The following is a 20485-nucleotide window of genomic DNA, read 5'->3' as shown; positions in this document are numbered from 1 at the left end:
CAGGCGGCGTGTGTTGTTTGAATACGACATCAAACTGTTGTCCAGAGTGTGTTGATGATGATCACGTCATTGGCTGTATGATTTCCACTCTTTACCTAATATCGTGGACAGGCTGAAATAAATGTAGCATTTATTATCAAAGCAAAAGCAATCCTGTTACGGATGCGTCCTGCTGCACACTCTACCTTGGCAAAATCCGAAGAACAGAGTACTTCCTGTCGGTGGGGGGACGTAACGCGTATATGACAGGGAAGATCTCGTGCTTCCTGCATTTGGGGAACAGCCCGTCTGTGACGCATATAGGGCAAAACAATTGGTCAAAATCCACAGATTGTCCCAATTATCCCATTGGGGTAAATGGACACAGGACCTGCTACTCGTCTCATAAAGGGGCGGGGCAATGACAAGAGCTAAGTGACACGGAGACAGGAATTGACACTTGGGTGCACGTCGCGTTTCCAAACTTTTATTATTATTATTATTATTATTCTCTGAAAACCTATATGTGAATAATCTTCATTGGTGGGCGAGCTCAAAGAATGCATTCAATATAGTGTTGTTATTTTTAATAATTTGTTGTGGCCAATCTCTTGCGTAACGTTTTGAGGATTATGTTTTTTTGTTTTGTTTAGTTTTGATAAAAGTTACAATGAGACTATGTTTGGTAATGAGGTTAGAAACTTTCTTACGATGTTTGAAGCCAGGGTATACATTAAGCCAGTGTAAAGTCCTTTCAAACATAGAAACACGAGTTTACTTGTACGTGTGTATTTGCGTGCATGCGTGTGTGTCCGCGCACGGGCGTGTGTGTGTCTGATAGCTCAGACGTCACGTCTGCCGTTAGCCCGGTCAGATCAGATCGGATGAGCCGTTGGTTCTCCCTGGAAGTAAACGAAACTAAATCCGTAGATGAAGGCATTTTAAGACACAACATCCCAGCGAACCGGGCTTTTGTTGTGCTTTTATTTATCCCGAAGTTAACGGCAGAAACTGACAGGGCGGAAGGAAACCGAGCTGAGCTTAAGAAGTTGTTCGTCGAAATTCGCTCGTGTTGCTGCTGGGTGTACCACCACACTGTCTCCGGTGATCCGACTGGTCTGACACTACTGGGGGATCAATAACTGATGATGGAGAGGAGGAGGACGGACTGTCCCGCTCTGCCGCCCGGCTGGAAGAAAGAAGAAGTGATCAGGAAGTCCGGACTGAGCGCTGGAAAGAGCGACGTCTACTACTACAGGTAGTCCGTCACACTAAGCAGTCAGTCGGTGCAATCACACGGTAAACAGATAATAGAATAACCTGCGTTTTGTTTAGTTTTTTGCCCCGGCCCCGGCTGTAATCCTGAGTATAATGAACTCACGTCTGCTGTACAGATAAGACCACACAATGACTGACTTAGTTACAGTCAAAGAAGTTGACAGCTTTGGTAAATTTCCTGTTTGCACACTAGCTGTCTGGCGTCCACTGTAAAATTATTTTCAGTAACAGTCCACTATATTTTTCCTTCAAGGTCACTATAACAGTCCTACGTGCGTTTATAATGTGGCTATGAGCTTCTAGATGACCTCTTAATTCAGCACCACTGCATGATTTTAGCTTCTGAGATCCTGAGCCTCCACCCCTGCCATTTAAATACTGAATTTCATGTTTTATTTAAATTATGGGTCTCTAAATGCCCTTTGTCCACATAGCCTACACATTTAGATATTTTATTTGCCTAAATTGATGTAAAGATCACAAAGTGACTCATGGCATCTTCACCAAGAATCACGAATCCTGCTGGTATAGGCCTACTGTCATACTGTCCCTCCAGTTTCACTGGCACATTCTTCTTCTTTTTTATTTATTTATTATTTTTTTTTACCAGCACATGCTATGTGTGCCATTTGTGTTTTAGTTTTTAGTGCTAATTAGTAATTTCTACTGATTACTAATTTCTCCAAAGATAGAGGTCCTGTGATAATACTCGTCCTGAACAAATGGGCTCTGTCATTTTGGAAGAATTTTGAGGGCTGTGTTGGCAATTATAAATGACAGTTTGAAAAACAGTAAATGCAGGAGGAGGATAGGAGGATTCTAGCTACTACTTAGCATGACTTATTTGCAATAAAAGCAGTCTCACCTGTAATGCAACTACTTATAATCACTGACATAGTTTTCTGCTTCCGTGCTCCTGTTCATTCTTATAAGATTATGTTTTGAACACACCCATCAATCTCTCACACGGTATTCTCTGATGAGTCAGAATTCTTTTGGCACCAAAAATGGGACGAACACAATATTAGCAAGTTGTCAAAGGTGTCAAAATGTTATGCCTGATCGCTGTATAATAGTAAAGTGAAAGGGTGCTTATTTGAAGCTTGTTTTACAGATAAATAAATGTTGTGCACAGTGGCAACAGTAATGCTGATCTTTGGACTGAAGAATAGTTGGTAGGCAGAAGTAAGTTTGGTGGTTGAGTTGTGAAGGACATCACAGAGATGGCTGTTGGTTATTCTTCTTCTTGTGAAACTGTTTCACCGTTAGTAAGTTACCCCCATCTTCTCACAAAAAAATGAACGGCTGTGCAGCGTCTGTAGAATCAGGGTTCTCTTCACATGGAATCAACAAGTCTTCAATTCACAACTGTCTTTCTGGACATACTAACAGTAATCCTGTGATTTTAGTGCGGGTTTGTTAGCATGAAAAAGAAACTGTCGTATAGCTTGCCAACTAGCTGTCATTTGCTTATCTTCCTGCTCTTGCTCGGCATCATTGTTGGTGTGACGTTTGGACACACTTGCAGTAAAGTCTTGGCCATTCAAACCTTGAAACTCATTTGTTATTGTAAGATTTAATGGATTAAGGACTCCTACATTTGAAAAAAAAAAAAATTCATGAGTTTCAGAATCACTTCTGTTTTTTTCTTGAAGCGTAACACTTTACATTTTTTTAAACAAAACATGCACATTCAGTACTAAGCTGTAACAGCATACTGTATTTTTCTTTTCAGTAGAATTAATCCCATTTCAGTTCAGCTTTCACACAAATAAAGCTGATGCTTTGTCTTTTATATCTTTCCTACTTTTGAATTTTCACTTGTGCGGCGGCAGATCTCACAGGAAGTGGGGGCGGCTATGGTAGAGTGGGTTGTCCATGAACCGAAGGGTTAGCGGTTCGATCCCCCGAGTGCCATATGCCGAAGTGTCCTTGAGCAAGACACTGAACCCCCAGTTGCTCCCAGTGCAACTGGCAGTGGCACTGGCACTTGGGTGTGAATGTGTGTGTGCTTGTGTGAGTGAATGGGTTGATGTGTCTCTGACTGTAAAAGCACTCTGAGTAGCGCTTTGAGCAAGACGAAGTCCCTCCTGGTGGAGGTGTGGTGACGCTCTGATCTGTCAGCTGTTTTCAGAGCCTGCAATCACTTCCTGTTGATTGGTGAAAAAGGCACGGCTCTATCTTTGTAACAGCTCATAAAGCGTCATATCCTGAAGCTTTAACACAACGGTTTACTGTTAGTATGCTCTGTAATGTGACTCATCATTTCCAGTAAGGAAACCGAGAAGAGCAGCAACACTTTGCTGGGGCCTGCACTGGCTCCATCTTTAAATGACAGGTGTAACCCAGATGTAAAACATCATAAGATGAGAGAGAGAAGAGAGGGTGATTATTTTATTAGTTTATTTGCCCCTATCCAAAGTTTAAAAATTCTAATTGCAATTGAATGCACCGCTCATGAGCCCATGTGGGGGAGCCCTTCTTCCCAGCAAATCAGACGTAACGCAGGCCACGTCCAGCTCGTACGGTGACATGCTTTGTTTTCCCGGTCTTTCATTAGTCTCAGTCACGGAGTGAGGGCAGCTATCAGTTTACCATGCAGAAAAAGAAAAGAGAGAGAAATAAGAATAATCCTGGAAAAAAAGAACAACAACAAAAAAAAAAGCCAGTACACTTATCTGCTGGAAGTCCGGAGTGAGCGATTACCCAAAGGAGACGAGTCACGTCCGTAAGACGAGTTGATTATCTGGAAATAAAAGCGCTTACCGTCGTCATCCATGCTAATGCTAGTTCTGTGGCTAACAGGCTATCTACTTACCTTCCATGGGAGAGCCGCTCGGTTCTAACATCGGAGTACTTGGCTTTGACTAACACAGCAATGGTCAGAGACGTTAGCTGCTAAAATGATATTTCAGACACACACACACACACACAGCAATTTTTAGAGCCACAATGTCTCTGAAGAGCTTCCATGTATTCAGATTTGACAACCGGGGACCAAGACCTGTTAGACGGTGGGGTTACAAGTTGGCAGCAATCCGCACTGTGTGGGACCAGTGGGTGGACTGGCTTCCCTGTCTTTATAACCCTGGGCCCAATGTAACTGGACGAACGACTTGTGGGGTTTAGAGTCCGCTGCCCTTTCAGGCAGTATATGCCCTCAAAATCAGCAAGGTATGGCATCAAAATCTGGGCTGCCTGTGATGCTGTTTCATCGTATGCATGGAACATGCAACTTTATACAAGGAAGCCGGAAGGATGAGCTGCTGAAAAAAAACAGTGGACACGAGTCGTGCTAGATATGTCACAAGGCCTCAGTGGCCACAACCTGTGACATTTTTTTTTTGTATTGTACATTGTACAGCCTGGGACAGGAGCTTCTCAAAAGAAAGCTGACAATGGTTGGAAGAGTCCAGAAAAATAGGACGGATCTTCCACCTGAGGTTCAAACTGTGAAGAAATCAATCATCATTAAACATGTATGTTATTTCAATTGTTTGAAATTGAGATAAAGACAATATATGTTAATGGTTTATGAAGTAAAAATTTATATTAGAATTGTTTTTAACACCCCAAATGTGTCCCGGGTCAATTTGACCCGAGGGATACCAGAGGGTCCTAAAAGTGAAGACAAGTGACCGACCGATAGGGACTCTTTGGCCCGATAACGATAGCCGATATTAGAGGAGGTGCAATCACCGATAGCCGATATGCAACCGATACAGTGATTTTTTGATCTGGAATGAAAACAGGTCGATTGTGCATAGATTTTGCACCGATATGATTATGTAATAGTACAATCACAGTGGTAGTAGTACAGACAAAATGACAATTAACATTTGGACTTAAAGACTTAGAAAAAGTGCAGATTGGCAAACAAACAAAAATTAAATAATGTAGCAGACCTTTCAATAAATAAATCAATAAAAATAAATAAACCCTCTCGCTGGGGATAGATGTGGGAGGAGTAAGGAAGTGCTGGGCAAATGGAGACGAAGCAATGTGACGGGGTTTAAATAGATGCGGGTGGCGAGTTGATGCGGTGGTTGTACACACTCGCGCTGGTGTATGTGACTTAAGGGGACTTCGGCGCAGGAAGGAGTGGAGCATGGATGCGAGCTAATCTTCTTCAACCACGCACGGAATATTTTACTGAGATACAATGCCCAGGTCAGCAATGCTTGCCCCAAAACACGTCGTTCATTCGTCCCCTCCATAAACCACACACAACCAAACCAAGCCAAAATGACGACGATAAAATATAAGGGATCCCGCGTGGTGTCGGGGAAACTAGTGCTTTCTTCGTTAAATCCTTTTAGCATATATGAAACTGTAACCCTTTGTTGCTTATTTGCAAACTGCTAACGTCACTCATGTAATTCAACTACTGAGAAAAAATCTGCGATGATATAGCAAAGTTGCCTCGCAGTTATTTTACACCAGAGATTTTGGCCAGGAACAATTTTGAAAGACGCAATGAAATGTGGCCTATAATTGTTGTTCCAATTATGTTTTTATGTTTACAGTTACTTGTTTCATGAACTAACTTACCGTGACTTGTTACACTTTATTTTTTCTATCGGTGCAACATTTCACCGATACGATAGAACCCCCGATAGAACCGGAGCCGTCCAATCGGACCCCGATATATCGGTGACCGGGTTAAAGGGAAAGAAATTTGGTCAATCATATGATGAGGGTAACATATTTTATTTTGTAATGTGCGAACTACTAAAAGAATTTATTTAATTTCAACTGTGACTTTAAAGTTACTTAGAGGGTAACTTTTGGTGCATTTTCTCTGGCATGAATAGGCCTCTAAATGTTGGAGTAATTAAGCATACTTCTTTTGATACCTCTAAGACAACTTCTACTTTTCTATTTCTATGTTTCTATCTCATTTGCACATTATTTTGCTATAGTTAAGATTTATATTGAATGTAAATGGTTACTTACCATGAATATTGTTGAGATACTGTTCACAGAAACAGCTAGAGCACTTAAATGATTAGTGCATTTGATGAATGTTGTACAACTAAAAGAAAAAACGAACAAAGAACTGAAGTTTGAGTTCCGTTGAGATTTAAGATTAACATATGAAGTTAAGGCAATATGTTGATTTTTGACATTTAAAACCTTAAACGATACATCTTAGAATCTAATGTAAATTGTATGACCTTGTGTATAGGTCAGGTTTTTTGAGAGGACGGAGAGAATCCGAGGGACCAGGACCACATCCTAGTTGCGACAGATGTCAAGCCAACTACTTTGAGGGAGAACCACCACAAAGGAGATACACACATACACACTCACGCCATACATTCACATTACACCCCATTGGACTTTTAAAATCAGGTGCACCTGCAACAACTTTTTCTAAGGGCCCTAATGGACACTTTAATTTTATTTATCGTGTGCATATTTATTCTTTTATTTTGGGTAATTTGGGTCTTTATTTTATGATTCTGTACAAATTAAATGTTTTTTCAATGTTTTTTTACAAGAGTGGCTACTCAAGTTGTTTCCCTTGCCTAACTCATTGTTGCTCAACACATTGGCTCCTTGCAAATTTATTATCTTCTGATCCTGGCCAGAGTTTTTTCAACTAATCAGAGTTGTTATTATACTGTAACACGCTTAAATCACTAAAACTGGTTACACATGCTTATCAGAAACCTTGTTCACACCCACAGAATATATCTTCAGGACTGCTACAACCTTGACACAGTCTGGGTGTCAGTAATATAGATATTCAGTGAACTGCTGGAACATTTTGAAACAAAAGACATACTCCCACACATACATGCACAAATAGCTTTGTTGTTGCTGACATGCATGTGAGATACAGTTATAATCATCTGCTCTGGTGCTTCTATTAGTATGAATACCTAATATCACATAATTGTGGATTTGAATCATAAAATGTGAACATAATGTATTTTATACGAAAACATATTTACGCAAAGTACTTTACCGTGATACCATAATTATGCTAGATGTTTGTGTTGTTAAATTGACCTACACAGTTCTATAATTACTAAAGGACATCTGTATGATCAGAATATGATAAGGTTTGTGTTTAACAGCCCAGCAACACAATACTATACTATACTATACTATACTATACTATACTATACTAATAGTCCTCGGGCAGTAAAAGGTCAGTGGACAGGGTCAAACATGTAAAGGTTAAATACTATTAATAAATTCTTTGTATGTGTGTACCTTCTTTTTTATACATGCCAGTGTTTCCCCTAGGTTAACAACTTTGAGGGTGTTAATGTCTTTCTTATAATAACAGCAGTCAATGTAAAAATTGAACAAATATTTGAACTTTTGAATGCTTCTTCTCAGTTCGTCTGACAGTTTTTTGGCCGCTTTGACGCACCATATATTTCGACCCATGGTCTCTGTCCACTGGTGTGAGTATGCTCACCTGTTTGTGCATACACATATATAGAGAGCCTTATGGCCTGATGGACAAATGACCTCCTCAACCTGTCCGTGGAGCAGGACAGAGACAGCAGCCTGCCTGACTATGGTGTCATATAGAGTTTGGTGGACATTGTTTATGATGGTCCAGAGTTTGTTCAAGGTCCTTGCTGCTGCCACAGATGCCAGGGACTCCAGCTCTGCCCTATGCACAGAGCCTGCCTGGGAACAATAGTCTGATAGGTGGATGTGAATACCCTCAAATGAAAATGTGTCAGCACCATATTCATTATATACCTATGATAATTTGATAATGACACTTTGGTCATAGATGCATGCTATAAAGTAATTTGGTGACTAGTACAAGCCATTTTGTTTGCTAATCACTATGCAAAATGGATAAATGTATATGTAAATAATCTTGTCAAGATACATACAATTAAGATAATATCTATCTCATTCTGTCTGTTACCCTTTTTCCTCCCCTTTTTTCCCCTCAAGTCCTACAGGGAAGAAGTTCAGGAGTAAGCCTCAGTTGTCCCGTTACCTCGGAAACACAGTGGATCTGGCATGTTTTGACTTCCGCACGGGGAAGATGATGCCTGGGAAACTACAGAAGAACAAACAGAGATTCAAGCACGACCCACTGAGCTTGGCCAAGGTAAAATTGATGGACCTGCGTCTGCTGGGAATGGGCTGTGACTGTCATCAGGGCAGTTGCTAGGATTTCTCTGATTTGCATGCTATAGTATCCCATAACTGCTGGGGGTGAGGGTATGCTGCTGGGTCAAACTCAGACGAAGCAGCATCTGCTGATTCTGGAGCAGCAGAGGTTCCATTATACATTTCATTTTTTAAACATTAAATATTATGTTTCATGGAAAAACTGATGAAGACTACTTCAGACGTACTTCTCAGCACCATAGCTCTAGACAGACAGCCTTACTTTGCCACTGTATGTGGAGGGCAAGCTCTTCCGAGTAATGTGACCCTTGCCAGGCAGAAGTATTAAAACTATCCCAAAGTCAGTGTAAACTGTCCATTCTAAATTGTTTTTTTTTTTTTACTTTATTTAACTTTTTTTGTATTTAGGCTATGTCCTACCAATAACAAAATTTTACAAGGCTACGTTTGAACACATCATAATAAAGTAGTTGACCCTCGTCTGATGCTCATAACTATGGTGCGGAACTTAGCATGCATCATGCATCATAATACAATTCAATGCAGCCTCGTAACTGCTAATGCTTTACTGGGGCACTCTTCATAGAGATAATATGTGTGAAATATGTAGTCTGCTGCAAATAGCCTCCACATTAGCAACGTTCAGTTAGCCACAATAGAAATCATTGTTTTGCAATTAACTGCCAGCTTGTCTAGAGTGTATCCCACCTCTCACCCAATTACAATTAACCGTGGACCAAACTATTTTTAAGAAGGTGCCAAGGGGGTTATTGAAATTATTAAAATTTAGATATTGTGTGACTTTGTGGCTTTGATTTAGCTCAGATTCATTAGTATGAATATATATTGGCTAAGTTTATGTATAATAATTTAGTCATAGATGCGATGTTGTAAATCCTTATTGCCATCATCTTAATACCCTTATATTTTCCTCTACTTTTGTCTTAAGTTGTTTTAGTTAATAAACCTTACCATACATTGATGCATTAGGGTCTTCTTGTTGGTTGCTAGTTGGTAGCTGACTGCTAACCTGCTGGTTAGTTTTCAGTTGGACTGGGCTTCTAGATGTGTTTGCCTCAGATCTTGGCCCAAGGGATTGTAACATCTTATCCTCTGTAATAATGAATGATGAGCAGTGGTCATACATTTAAGGCATTCACTCGCTTACTCATATTAATCGGTGGGTGAGATGCAGGGATGTTTGGGAGTTACTGTCCATTGCTGACAGAGTTCATGGAATACACCCCATTTTGTAATGATTTCCTTCTTTAGAATTTGAACTACTGTTTGTGCTGTAGCATTCCATAAGGGTAAGCTTTGACCCAGCAAGTAAAGTACTCCACTACCACTAAGAAGTATTTCTTTCTTTCTGGACTTCTTGGTAGGGGAACCATAAGGTTAATGCCTATTACTTCACTAGGGGCTGTGACAACAGTTTGTTGAATCTTTAAAAATGTTCTTGATTATCTGCTTTTAAACTACACAATGCTGGATGAAGTGTTTTACATTTGAGCACATTCCATACCAATATTCTCATGAAGTCTATTATGAGTCTTTTCAGTTTTGTGTTTCATACCATATATGGTCTGAATATTCCAATGAAGAGAAAGAAGAAATGAAGGCAACTGAAGAAGAAAAAAAAAAAACTAATGAGTAAACTTAGTTTTCTATGCTTCATGTGTTCAGTGGGGTGACTGGCCACCTGTGACTCTTCAGTTAGTTGTGATGAAGTGCTTGGTCTTCATGGCATAGAGACAATAACTGCACAGTTACAAGTGCCTTGGAGTCCGCATCTCCGGATTTAACATGGACCAACCACACACCCAGTGGTAAAGAAGGCAAGGGCGGCTAAGCAAATATAAAATTTCTGTAGAGCTGCACAAGGCCTTCTACATCACTACAATCCAGTCTCTTCTCTTGGGACCATTGCTGCCGGCTCGAGAAACTGCAGTTCCGGGGTCAGGAATGCACTCCCGAGGGACATCCGCTGTGCAGAACGTGTCACTGGATCTGCTCTGCCCAGCCTGCAGGACATTTACATAAGATGATGCAGGACCAGGGTACAGCAAATTATAAAGGACTTTCACATTCCAAACCACAGATTGTTCAGGTAGTTAAGCTCTGGTGCCTCTTATCCTTCCTTGTACATCTTACCTCATTTGTACATTGAATCTGGACATTCTCCAGACTGACATCTCCTATTGTACTCTAACTTGATTTTGGAATAGCTGACATTTTTATTCTTTTTATTCTTTCATATGTAATATAACTACTACTGTCTTACATATATGTATATATCTGTAAAGCTCTCATCTCATCTTCCATACCGCTTAATCCTCATTAGGGTTGCGGGGTTACTGGAGCCTATCCCAGCTGTCATTGGGTGAGAGGTGGGGTACACCCTGGACAGGTCTCCAGCCTATCGCAGGGCTAACATATAGATAAACAACCATTCGCACTCACACTCACACCTAGGGTCAATTTAGAGTCACCAATCAGCTTAACAAGCATGTCTTTGGAGGTGGGAGGAAACCGGAGAACCCAGAGAGAATCCACACAGACACAGGGAGAACATGCAAACGCCACCCAAAAAAGCCTGGACCTTCTTCTGTAAAGCTCTATTTTATTTTATTTTATTGTGCCTGTTTTTTTTTATATTTGCACTACTTTAGCCAGGAGCTACCACCCTAAATGTTTGTACACACATAATGACAATAAATTATTCCGAGCCCCTGTGCTCCTGTTCTACCGTGTAACAGTAACTTTATCAGCACCCTGTGTACCCACAAAAATGTTTCCTGTATCAACTCTCGTCTCGCCCTGTCCTACCCTTTGTCCTCTCACTTTTTCGTTTTCTCCCTGGCCGTCCTCAATCAGATGAGTTGGGTCAGTTCAAGTGATCTTTCCACTAAAAGGAGTTTTTCCTTGCCACCATCTCCTTTGTGCTTGCTGTTGGGTTTCAGGTTATGCATTCTGCAGACACTTTTTATTGTTATTAATCCTGTATAGGGTTAAATATGAACGCTCACCAGCCTCAAATCCTGCTACATAGTGCAGGCCTTAGGTGTTATTTATTTTGTGCTGATCTAAATCTGTTTACATAGTCACATTATAGGAATGTGCCTTATTTAAAAGGAAAAGCGTCTTATGTTGTTTTTATTTCTCTGTTTGGGACATTATGAATAATAAAAAGCCAGTTCTCATAGTGTAAGTTAAGGTTAAAGTAAGGTGAAGGGTCATGTTTAGGTTAGGTTAAGGGTTATCTAAGTTAAATGTATGAATTAAGCTAGAGTAAGTCCCCAGGAAATGTCAATGTATTGCCTTCTAACATTTGTGTGTCTGTATTATGAAGTACATAGAGATAAAGATTCCTTATTTTTCTCTCCAACCTATAGGATGGTCAACCAGACCAGGGAGAAAATAAGGAGAGGCAATATAAGCAAGAGAAAGAGCAAGGACAGGAAGGAAAGAAAATACAAGTAAAGGAAAGGAAGGATGAGAGGCTAGGAAGAATGGCAGAAGGGTGGGAAGGAACAAAGGTATGACTAAAGGAAGGGACCAAGAAATGTTACTGACAGTTCTCGCTCTGTCTCATCCAGGGAGGTAAACCAGACCTGAACACATCTCTACCGATCAGACAAACAGCTTCCATCTTTAAGCAGCCTGTTACTAAGGTTACGAGTCACCCTAGTAACAAGGTGAAGACAGACTTGCAGAGAGCAACTGAGCAACCCAGGCAGGTCAGAAGTTCACACACGCATGTACACATCCTACACTACATTGTTGCCATCCTACACATGATCATTTTGGTTGTGTGATGGAGACTGGGTTGTCATGGCGACTGAAGCCACAAGAGGGTGCTGACGTATCTTGGGAGTAGCACGACACCAGTGTTGTGCAGAAGATGGGAAAGATGGTGATGCCTGATCCATAATCACTCTGCAGCCCCTAGTCTTTGTACTTATTATATGGAGTATTAGGCCCATTTTAGTGCTACAGATCTTTATAAATTTTACAATTTTTAAGAAGAAAAATGTGTGACATAGGGTGAGAAGTGAAGAAATAAAATAGATTTATATTTAGACAATACTTTACATGTCAAAGTAAAATGTTTTAGGGATGCAAGATTTGAATGTCCTTATGTGGCTTAAATAATTGACATAATAAATAAATAAATAAATAATAAACATTAAACTGGAAATAATAACTTGCAAGTGAATTTTCTGTATTGTTGGGATATCTTTTGATTTTGATGAGCAATGAGAACAGGTTTATTTATTCTTGTAGCTGTTTCACAATAAATGAATACCAGTTGTATGTCATCTGGAAGCTCTTGTGAGGGAGCAGCAGAACAGTTTTGGTTGGCACTAGAAACAGGCTGGAAGCCTGAACGATCATGCTGTCTATTTGTCTGTCTATTTGCAGCTGTTTTGGGAGAAGAGATTGAAAGGTCTACGGTCATCAGATGTCACAGAACAAGTCCTGCGCACCATGCGCCTACCCAAAGGAGTGCAGAGTGGGTGCCCAACATCAGTGGGAACATATACTGTGCTTCAGTCTTGAAATCTGGTATAGCCCTCTCTTTCTTGGCAGGCATTGGTCCAGACTCCAGCGATGACACTCTCCTGTCCGCCATTGCCAGCGCTCTGCACATGAGTTCTGTTCCAATCATGGGACAAACATCTGGTGCTGCTGAGAAGAACCCAGCAATCTGGCTAAACACATCCCAGCCACTCTGCAAGGCCTTCACCATCACCGATGAACATATTCGGTGAGACACAAATTCAGACTTGTTTCTTATCAATTTTAACCACATTTCATCAGATCCAGACTATATGTCTGGTAGCCTCTGACTTTCTTTTATGGCAGCTTGTTGAGCTTGTTCAAAAGCCATTACTCTGTCCATCCTTTCATTATGTTTATCACAATGGTTCTGTGTGCACTGAGCAGAGCTGAGTGAGCTCTGCTCTGCTCCTCGTTATGCATGTACTGTGTCACTTAAAATATTTTGAACCCCCAGAATTTTCTACATTTCTTCATAAAAATTACTCAAAACATCAGCAGATTTTCACACAAGTCCTGAAAGTAGACAAAAAACCCCAGTCAAACAAATGAAGGATAAATATTATGCTTCGGTATCTTTTATTTTTCAAATGAGCCAATATTTGTTATATGTGAAGTGCAAAAGTAAGAGCATCTCTAGCATCTCTCTACAAGTTAATATTTAAAGTCTGTTTCCAATTATCATAATGAGACTCAGATGTCGTTCAGTTATTTTAGTTATTTTAGTGACCACTGTGGGGTTTTCTTTCTTTAGAGAGAAAAAAGAAGAGCAGGAGTGAGAAAGGATGTTCCTAATTTTGACGATATTACGCAGGTGAAAGAAAGCAGTCCTGGTCACCTGCTTTATGTGAGAGTTAAAGGACATATTTCTCATAACTTTATCTATTTTTATCTTATTCTATTATTTTTCTCCCTGACTTGTATTCTTATGTCTGTGTCTGGTCACACATTCATGTTCTCTGTTGTCTTGAGACTCTTGGATAAAACAATTTCCCTGCAGGGATCAATAAAGTGATCTTGAATCTTGAATCTTGGTCAAATATAACACCAAGGTTTTTCACAGACCAGTACAGACCAGTAGTACTGGAGACCAAGGTAATGCCAACCAACGAAACCAGGTGATTAGATAATGAATCTCTGACATGTTAGAGCCAAATACAACGACTTCTGTTTTGGCTCAGTTTAAAAGTAGACGATTTCAGGTCATCTAAGCCTTTATGTCTTTAAGGCATGCTTGGAGTTTAACCAGCTGATTAGTTTCATCTGGTTTCATGGATAAATATAGCTGGTTGTCGTGCGCGTAGCAATGGAAGTTTATGCTGTGCTTGGTCCTAGCACAGAACCCTGAGGAATTCGATAGCTTACTTTTGCAAATATAGAAAAAATCATTGTTTACATGGACAAACTGGAATCTGTCTGACAGATATGATTCAAACCAGTCTAATGCAGTTCCTGTAATCTTGATCACACTTTCAAGTCTCTGTAGTAGAATACTGTGATCAATAGTGTCAAATACAGCACTAAGATCTAGCAGGACAAGTATAGAGATAAGTCCATTGTCTGAAGTCATGAGGAGCAAATTAAGCAAAGCACAAAAACAGCATTAAAGTTACTAACAATTTCATCATGACTTCAGATAATGGACTGTTAGGTCTCAGTCCTGCACTATTGATCATAATATTTTATATTTCTCGGACCTTTCTGGGTGGAGTTTGCATGCTCTTCCTGTGTCTGCTTGGGTTTTCTCCAGGTACTCCGGTTTCCTCACTATTTCTAAATTGACCCTAGGTGTTAGTGCCAATCTATCCGATTGATGATAGACTGGAACCCTATCCAAGGTGTACCCTGTCTCTTGTCCATTGACAGCTGGGATAGGCTCCAGATAGGCTCCAGCAACCCCCACGACTCTTCTGAAGATGAGATAAGATCTTAATCTTGTGTTGTTACATACAAATGACGCACACAAACATGCTTTGCATGGTTCATGATTTATGTTTAGCGTTGTTACAGGGGAATTTAGTGCCCCAGGTGCACACTTTGTCTCCTGGATTTGTTAAATTTGCATTAACAGAAAAGGTTACTAATTTGGCTTTATAGTGTGTGTGTGACCAGCAGACACGATTTATAATGATAACTCCCAAGATAATAACACTTGTGTATGCATGATGGTGCAGGGAGCAGGAAATAAAAGTGCACAAGGCCAGAAGGAGTTTGGAGGAGGCACTGATGGCTGACAGTTTGGCGCGAGCCGCAGAAAACGCCCGGGAACTGCTTGAAGGGAAGACCACCTGAAGAAATATAGGTGAGCTGTAAACTATTACACTGAATAAATATGCCTTTTCAAATGTTAAGAGGAGTTGCAGATTGGGCTGGAAAGAAAATAGCTGATATTAGTCAGTTGTCACTGTAACTCAACTTACTTTCTGGCAATTAAGATAAAGGACACACGCCAGAATAGAATAGAATAGAATAGAATAGAATAGAATAGAATAGAATAGAATAGAATTTTTGCCATTTTTTTGTTCAGTTCTGTCCCTTTCTTCTTTTAATAGCACCTGAGGGGAGAATTGCTTAAGTTCTAATATTGTGACTGTATGTAGCCAGAAAAATGCAGCCACATGGTATGGTTGAAAAAATGGTTGAAAAGTTAGAAAAATGCTCCAAAACCTTGACAAAGACACTTTAAGTGTTTATTGCAACTATAACACTTACACTCACATACTTCACATATTTTGGGCTATTTGTTCATTGTCTTAAAAGTGTTGGAAGTTTCAGATTCAAATGCCTTTAATGTTGCTGAAGCAGAACCAGCCAGTCACTGTGTGAGTGTGGAGACCTTTTGTGAATGCAAATGGAATTCTCAGCATTTGACTGTAACTGAAAGCCATGGAGCAGACTAGTAGTGCATTTGTACGTGTATGTGACTGATTGGCTGTGGGGTTGCCTGTGATAACGGTCAAGGTAATGGCTGCAGAGTTTGTTTTTTCATAATAAAGGAATAGTCTTAATGGAGGAATTCAGCTGTAGTTTAACTTGAGCGTGACTCCCAATTTTATACTATTGTATTATTTTGACAAAACCTTAAATCTTTATCCTTATATCCAAGGCCTTAAAGATCCATTTAATCAGAAGACTTAAAGTCATTTGATGAGTTCATACTTTCATCTGGCTTGTTTGACCTGGAACCATTAGGTCAGCTGGTAGCTGGGGGACATAGGCTGGTAGCTGGGGGACTTCCCAAGATCCACTGACGGTCTGTCTTCTCAACTCTCACAATATAAATAAAATACAATTGAAAATTTAAGGAGTTTGTCCTGTGGGTGGCACTACATGAAAAGTCATGTAACACATAAATAAAACTGGCTCATCCTCTGGTGAGCAGGAATGTGAAATTTTGAAGGAAACCTCTTCTGGGCCCATACCATTAATCCCCCGTCTCCATCCACAGAGTGAACATTTTTACCTTCACTATTATTAACAAGCTCAGTATAGCTAAAGCATTAGCATTTTCTTGGTTCTGTCCAACTCTTGCATTATATTTGTATTGTAAATGTTGCTATAGTAAAATACTGTTAATAGTGACTGCAGTTCTGCACACATGTGTTAGAGGTGTGACGATTCCTCTGAAAACTGACGAATAATGTTTCTGTAAATCGAAAAACCTTTGTTTTCTGAGGAGGGAAAATTGTAAATGAATGCAGATTTATGCCACTGAGAGGCAAAGAGTGATTACTAATGGGTTTTTATGGCTGTCGCAGAGAGAGAGAGAGGGCAGTGGCCAGCCTCTGTGTGTGTGTGTGTGTGTGTGTGTGTGTGTGTGTGTGTGTGTGTGTGTGTGTGTGTGTGTGTGTGTGTGTGTGTTTTATATATGTGTCTGCCAGACAACCTATATGGTGTGTTTCATACTGATGTAACTGCTGTTTGCTGCTTACCGCCGATTTATCTACATTTGTTTTCCTGACTCAATTGGTTTCCTCCATTGTCTTTCTTTTTAGTGACTCTTTGTTATGCTCATATAGGATACATTTGGCCATCCTGTTCAGCATGTCCTTCCCTTTAGGGAGTAGGGGGACCGAGGTGTGTCAAACTGTGGTGACAGAATGTAGTACTGCTCCACCATTCAGTGTTTTCACACTGGAGTTGTTTTCAAAAGACCAACTGAACTGAAACGTTATCCACTCTCTGAAGGTTGTTGACTCAAGAGCCTTAAACAACATGTATGTTGAAGCAATCTCAGTCCCTTTGTAAGTAAAGATTTTGAATTCTCTGATGTGTGTCAAGTCAGTTGAATACAAATGTCAGTTTACTGTTATTCAGAAGAATCCAGTAAAATGCCAAAGAGGAGTAATTTTATGTCTCATATTAACACCAAGTAGGTCCCAATAGCTTGTCACATATCCTTCCCCACTTTCTTAGTTAACTTAATGGGTTAACATTCAATGGAAGCATAACAAGGATGCCAAGAGAATGATCTACGCTAAATGGTCTTACTTTTATATAGCGCTTTTCTACCTATTGGTACTCAAAGCACTTTTACAGTCACAGATACTTGTGATGTTTCCTCTCAGGCCCCTTTAATTAGCAGTTCGTATGACTTCCCAGAGCTATCCTTAGCTCAGTGATCTCTTTTCTTTTCCCATGAGGCAGGTTTGTCATGGACAGTGATCTCCATAGTACCCACATGCATGTATGTACAATCATAAAACTTGATTGGGAGTCACATCTTAAACTTTTCAACAGATTAGGTGAGAGCTTGTTGACCTGTGAAATGTCAGTTATCTGTTTTTACCATTACATTATTTTCTTTGCTTCCCTTTTTATTTATTTGCATCTCCTGGTTCCTTGTGCCTTGGCTTTTGGTACTACTTGGCTTTTGGTCAAGTACTTGAAGAAGATACTGGGCGTATTCAACTCAGCAAAATTAGAGTTTCCAGATAGAAGTGACAAAAATGGCCACTGATGGAAGTGGCATTTTTTATGTTCTATGTTTCTAAAAATTTTGGAAGATACAATTTGCCACTGAAAACCATGATCTTACTTTAAATCGGGCAATTCCACGGACAATTTCACGTGAATGACCACGTTCAAGGTCATGTGACTGAATGCCCAGGACGGTACATATGTTTAACTGCACAGTTGTAGACAAGGTCTTACTAATCACGTTTGCTAAAAAAAAATTGCAAGGCCTGAGAGCCACAAAAAGCTAAACTATCTTTTAGTGTGGCAGAAGTAGTGCTATTGTTACAGCACTATTTCAGCACCAGAGGCCACCTGTCAATCTACACTTCCTGTACACAGTAGGCTCCGCCTCTAGTGCTGCTGAGCCAGTCACAAGGCCACATATTACGCACTGACTGAAATGGATTGCTTTGTTTCATTTTTGTCATTTTGTGTGTGTTTATGTTAACAGTTATTGCACAACCACCTGCACGTTTGAAATTTAAAAAATGAACATTAACTTAATATTCAATGCAAAATGATGATAATAATGTATATTCATAAATAGCGCTAGGACGAATTTAATATAGAACACATATAGTAGGTAGATGTTCCCTACTTAATCTCTCATAAGTTTGTGGGTCCTATCATTTCTTTTCTCTTCCACTCTTCCACTTCATGCTTGCTCTGCAGGTTTTAGCTTGGGTTGCAGACCAGGTTTAGTAAAGATTCTTCAAAAAGAAAGTAATTTCATATTATTTATTCATTTTGAGTCAAGCTGAATGGGTGATTGACAAGAATGTCAATCACCCAATGGCATGACATTGATGGGTGTATAAGCTAATGGTTGATGATGAAGATGAAGATCTGAGGTGTAAACATAATGAGAAAAAAAACACTGCCCTGGTTAGTTTGATATAGTGAATCTGGGTTTTGCCTTAATTCAACCTCTTTTTTAGTTTTATCAAGGTTTGTTAACCTAATCTTTCTATCTGTGTCAAAAAACAGTCCCTTGGTTCACTGTCTGTGACTTGCTTTTTCCTTAAGGGCTCAAGGGCATCACCAGGCGTAAGCTGGCTCATGTCTGTCTAACATGTCTTTTCATGAGGGCATTTGCTGAGACCTCAGACATGGTGTGTTACAATGGAGGAGGGATTCTCCACACCTCCTCCCCTCTCTTTTGTCTGTGTTTCTGTGTTCTTCTGTTCTGATTTTAAGCATTCTCACTCTACGCTACATGCACATGTTATACTTTTAAGCAGATGCATGCTTTCAATTCAGGGTGTGTATTTTCAACAGAGGTTAGTTTAGTGCTCATTTGTGCAAATAACTCACAAAAGTCACATCATTTATACATTTACATTCACTTTTCACAAGAACTTGGTAAAACTTTCCTCACTTTGAACATCCTAAAATTGTCAATTACTAGCAAAAGTGTCTACACTTTGCAAAACTGCTTCCACTTAACATTTCCTTAAAACAATTAACATCAAACCATCACCAGTCCACAGTTTTATTTTTTTTTTAAGTCAAATGTTACGTCCAGTCAGGAACTTAAAAAAACAGTATTTGAAATATACATGTATATATATATATATATGTGTGTGTGTGTAATTCCAGAATTTTTTGATTGACCAAAAATGTCAATTTCAGTGTCATTAGCAGCAACCTTTTGTCTTTCTTTCCAGAGTTCCTGTGTGTACCACAAAATTATCACCACCTTTGTAATAATCCAGATATCAAAACAAAAACAGTCAGCCCCTCGAATGAAACATCCCCTGCCTTGTTGCCTCAGGGGCCATCTCTTCAACCTTCCTGTCACAGAGACCTCTTTTGCTGTGACATCACACCCTACATCTGTCTGGAGACAGAAGCAACAATGAACAGCAAGAACAGCAATAATGGAATCAGCAATGACAAAACTATAACATGACAACACAAACTGCTACAATAATTTAGGTATCTACCAGCACAAAACAACCAAAGCCTTAAACATGCTCTGTGATTTAGTATAACTTATTTGTTGTGTTTTTTTTTGTTTTGTTTTTTTTTTTTGTTTTTTGTCAAAGCATTTATATTTTCTCAGATTTCAAATTTAAATATATGTTTAATTCTTTTTTAATATATACTGAAGGACATATCCTTAATTATATTCAAAGTGAGGTTGCAAACTGCTGGGCGGCTTTTGTTGACTATTTTAACTTCCACTCTGCTCATTGATGATTTTGCTTATTTGCAGTGTCAGATGTTTTCAGCCTTTAGGGGTTTTAATTAAATAATGATATTCTACATTAATATATAAAAGAACAATTTCTTACTTACACAAATTTTATACGCTCAAAGTACATATGTGTACATTTCTTTGACTGGAGTAAATAAATTATTATATTTAGTCCTTCTGTGCATTTTGTGTCTGATGTTTAAATAGCAATTAAAGCAGGAGTTAAACAGTTTGAGATGGATGGATTGATGGATGGATGGATGTCAGCCTGTTTAAGAAGGGTCAAACTAGCTTTAAACTATAATCAAATTAGCTTGAAGATATAATCTGGGACAGTGCATCAGATGTCAACATTTATGTTTGAGCTGTATACTGTCCCTTTTTAAATAC

The 20485-nt window shown here is 39.5% G+C and overlaps 1 protein-coding gene across 5 annotated transcripts; it reads left to right on the top strand.

Moving 5' to 3' along the window:
- Nucleotides 1–287: 287 nt before the first annotated feature.
- Nucleotides 288–20266, top strand: mbd2 (methyl-CpG binding domain protein 2). Of its 5 annotated transcripts, none has more exons than XM_047570198.1 (7): nt 294–1237; nt 8191–8350; nt 11973–12113; nt 12799–12889; nt 12949–13144; nt 15111–15238; nt 19563–20266. In XM_047570198.1, exons 1-6 carry the CDS (start codon nt 1125–1127, stop codon nt 15226–15228), a joined length of 819 nt encoding a protein of 272 aa, XP_047426154.1. In that variant the 5' UTR covers nt 294–1124; the 3' UTR covers nt 15229–15238; nt 19563–20266. The 5 variants fall into 5 exon arrangements, with proteins under 5 accessions (XP_047426156.1, XP_047426157.1, XP_047426154.1 ...); XM_047570199.1 differs by having other exon boundaries at nt 297–1237; nt 12967–13144; XM_047570200.1 differs by lacking the exons at nt 15111–15238; nt 19563–20266 and adding an exon at nt 14725–15095 and having other exon boundaries at nt 288–1237.
- Nucleotides 20267–20485: the final 219 nt, after the last annotated feature.

This window comes from Mugil cephalus, chromosome 19, assembly GCF_022458985.1.
Source record: "Mugil cephalus isolate CIBA_MC_2020 chromosome 19, CIBA_Mcephalus_1.1, whole genome shotgun sequence".
Lineage (NCBI taxonomy): Eukaryota > Metazoa > Chordata > Actinopteri > Mugiliformes > Mugilidae > Mugil > Mugil cephalus.
Note: the sequence above shows the minus strand (reverse complement) of the source record. Positions and strands in the feature narration are given on the sequence as shown.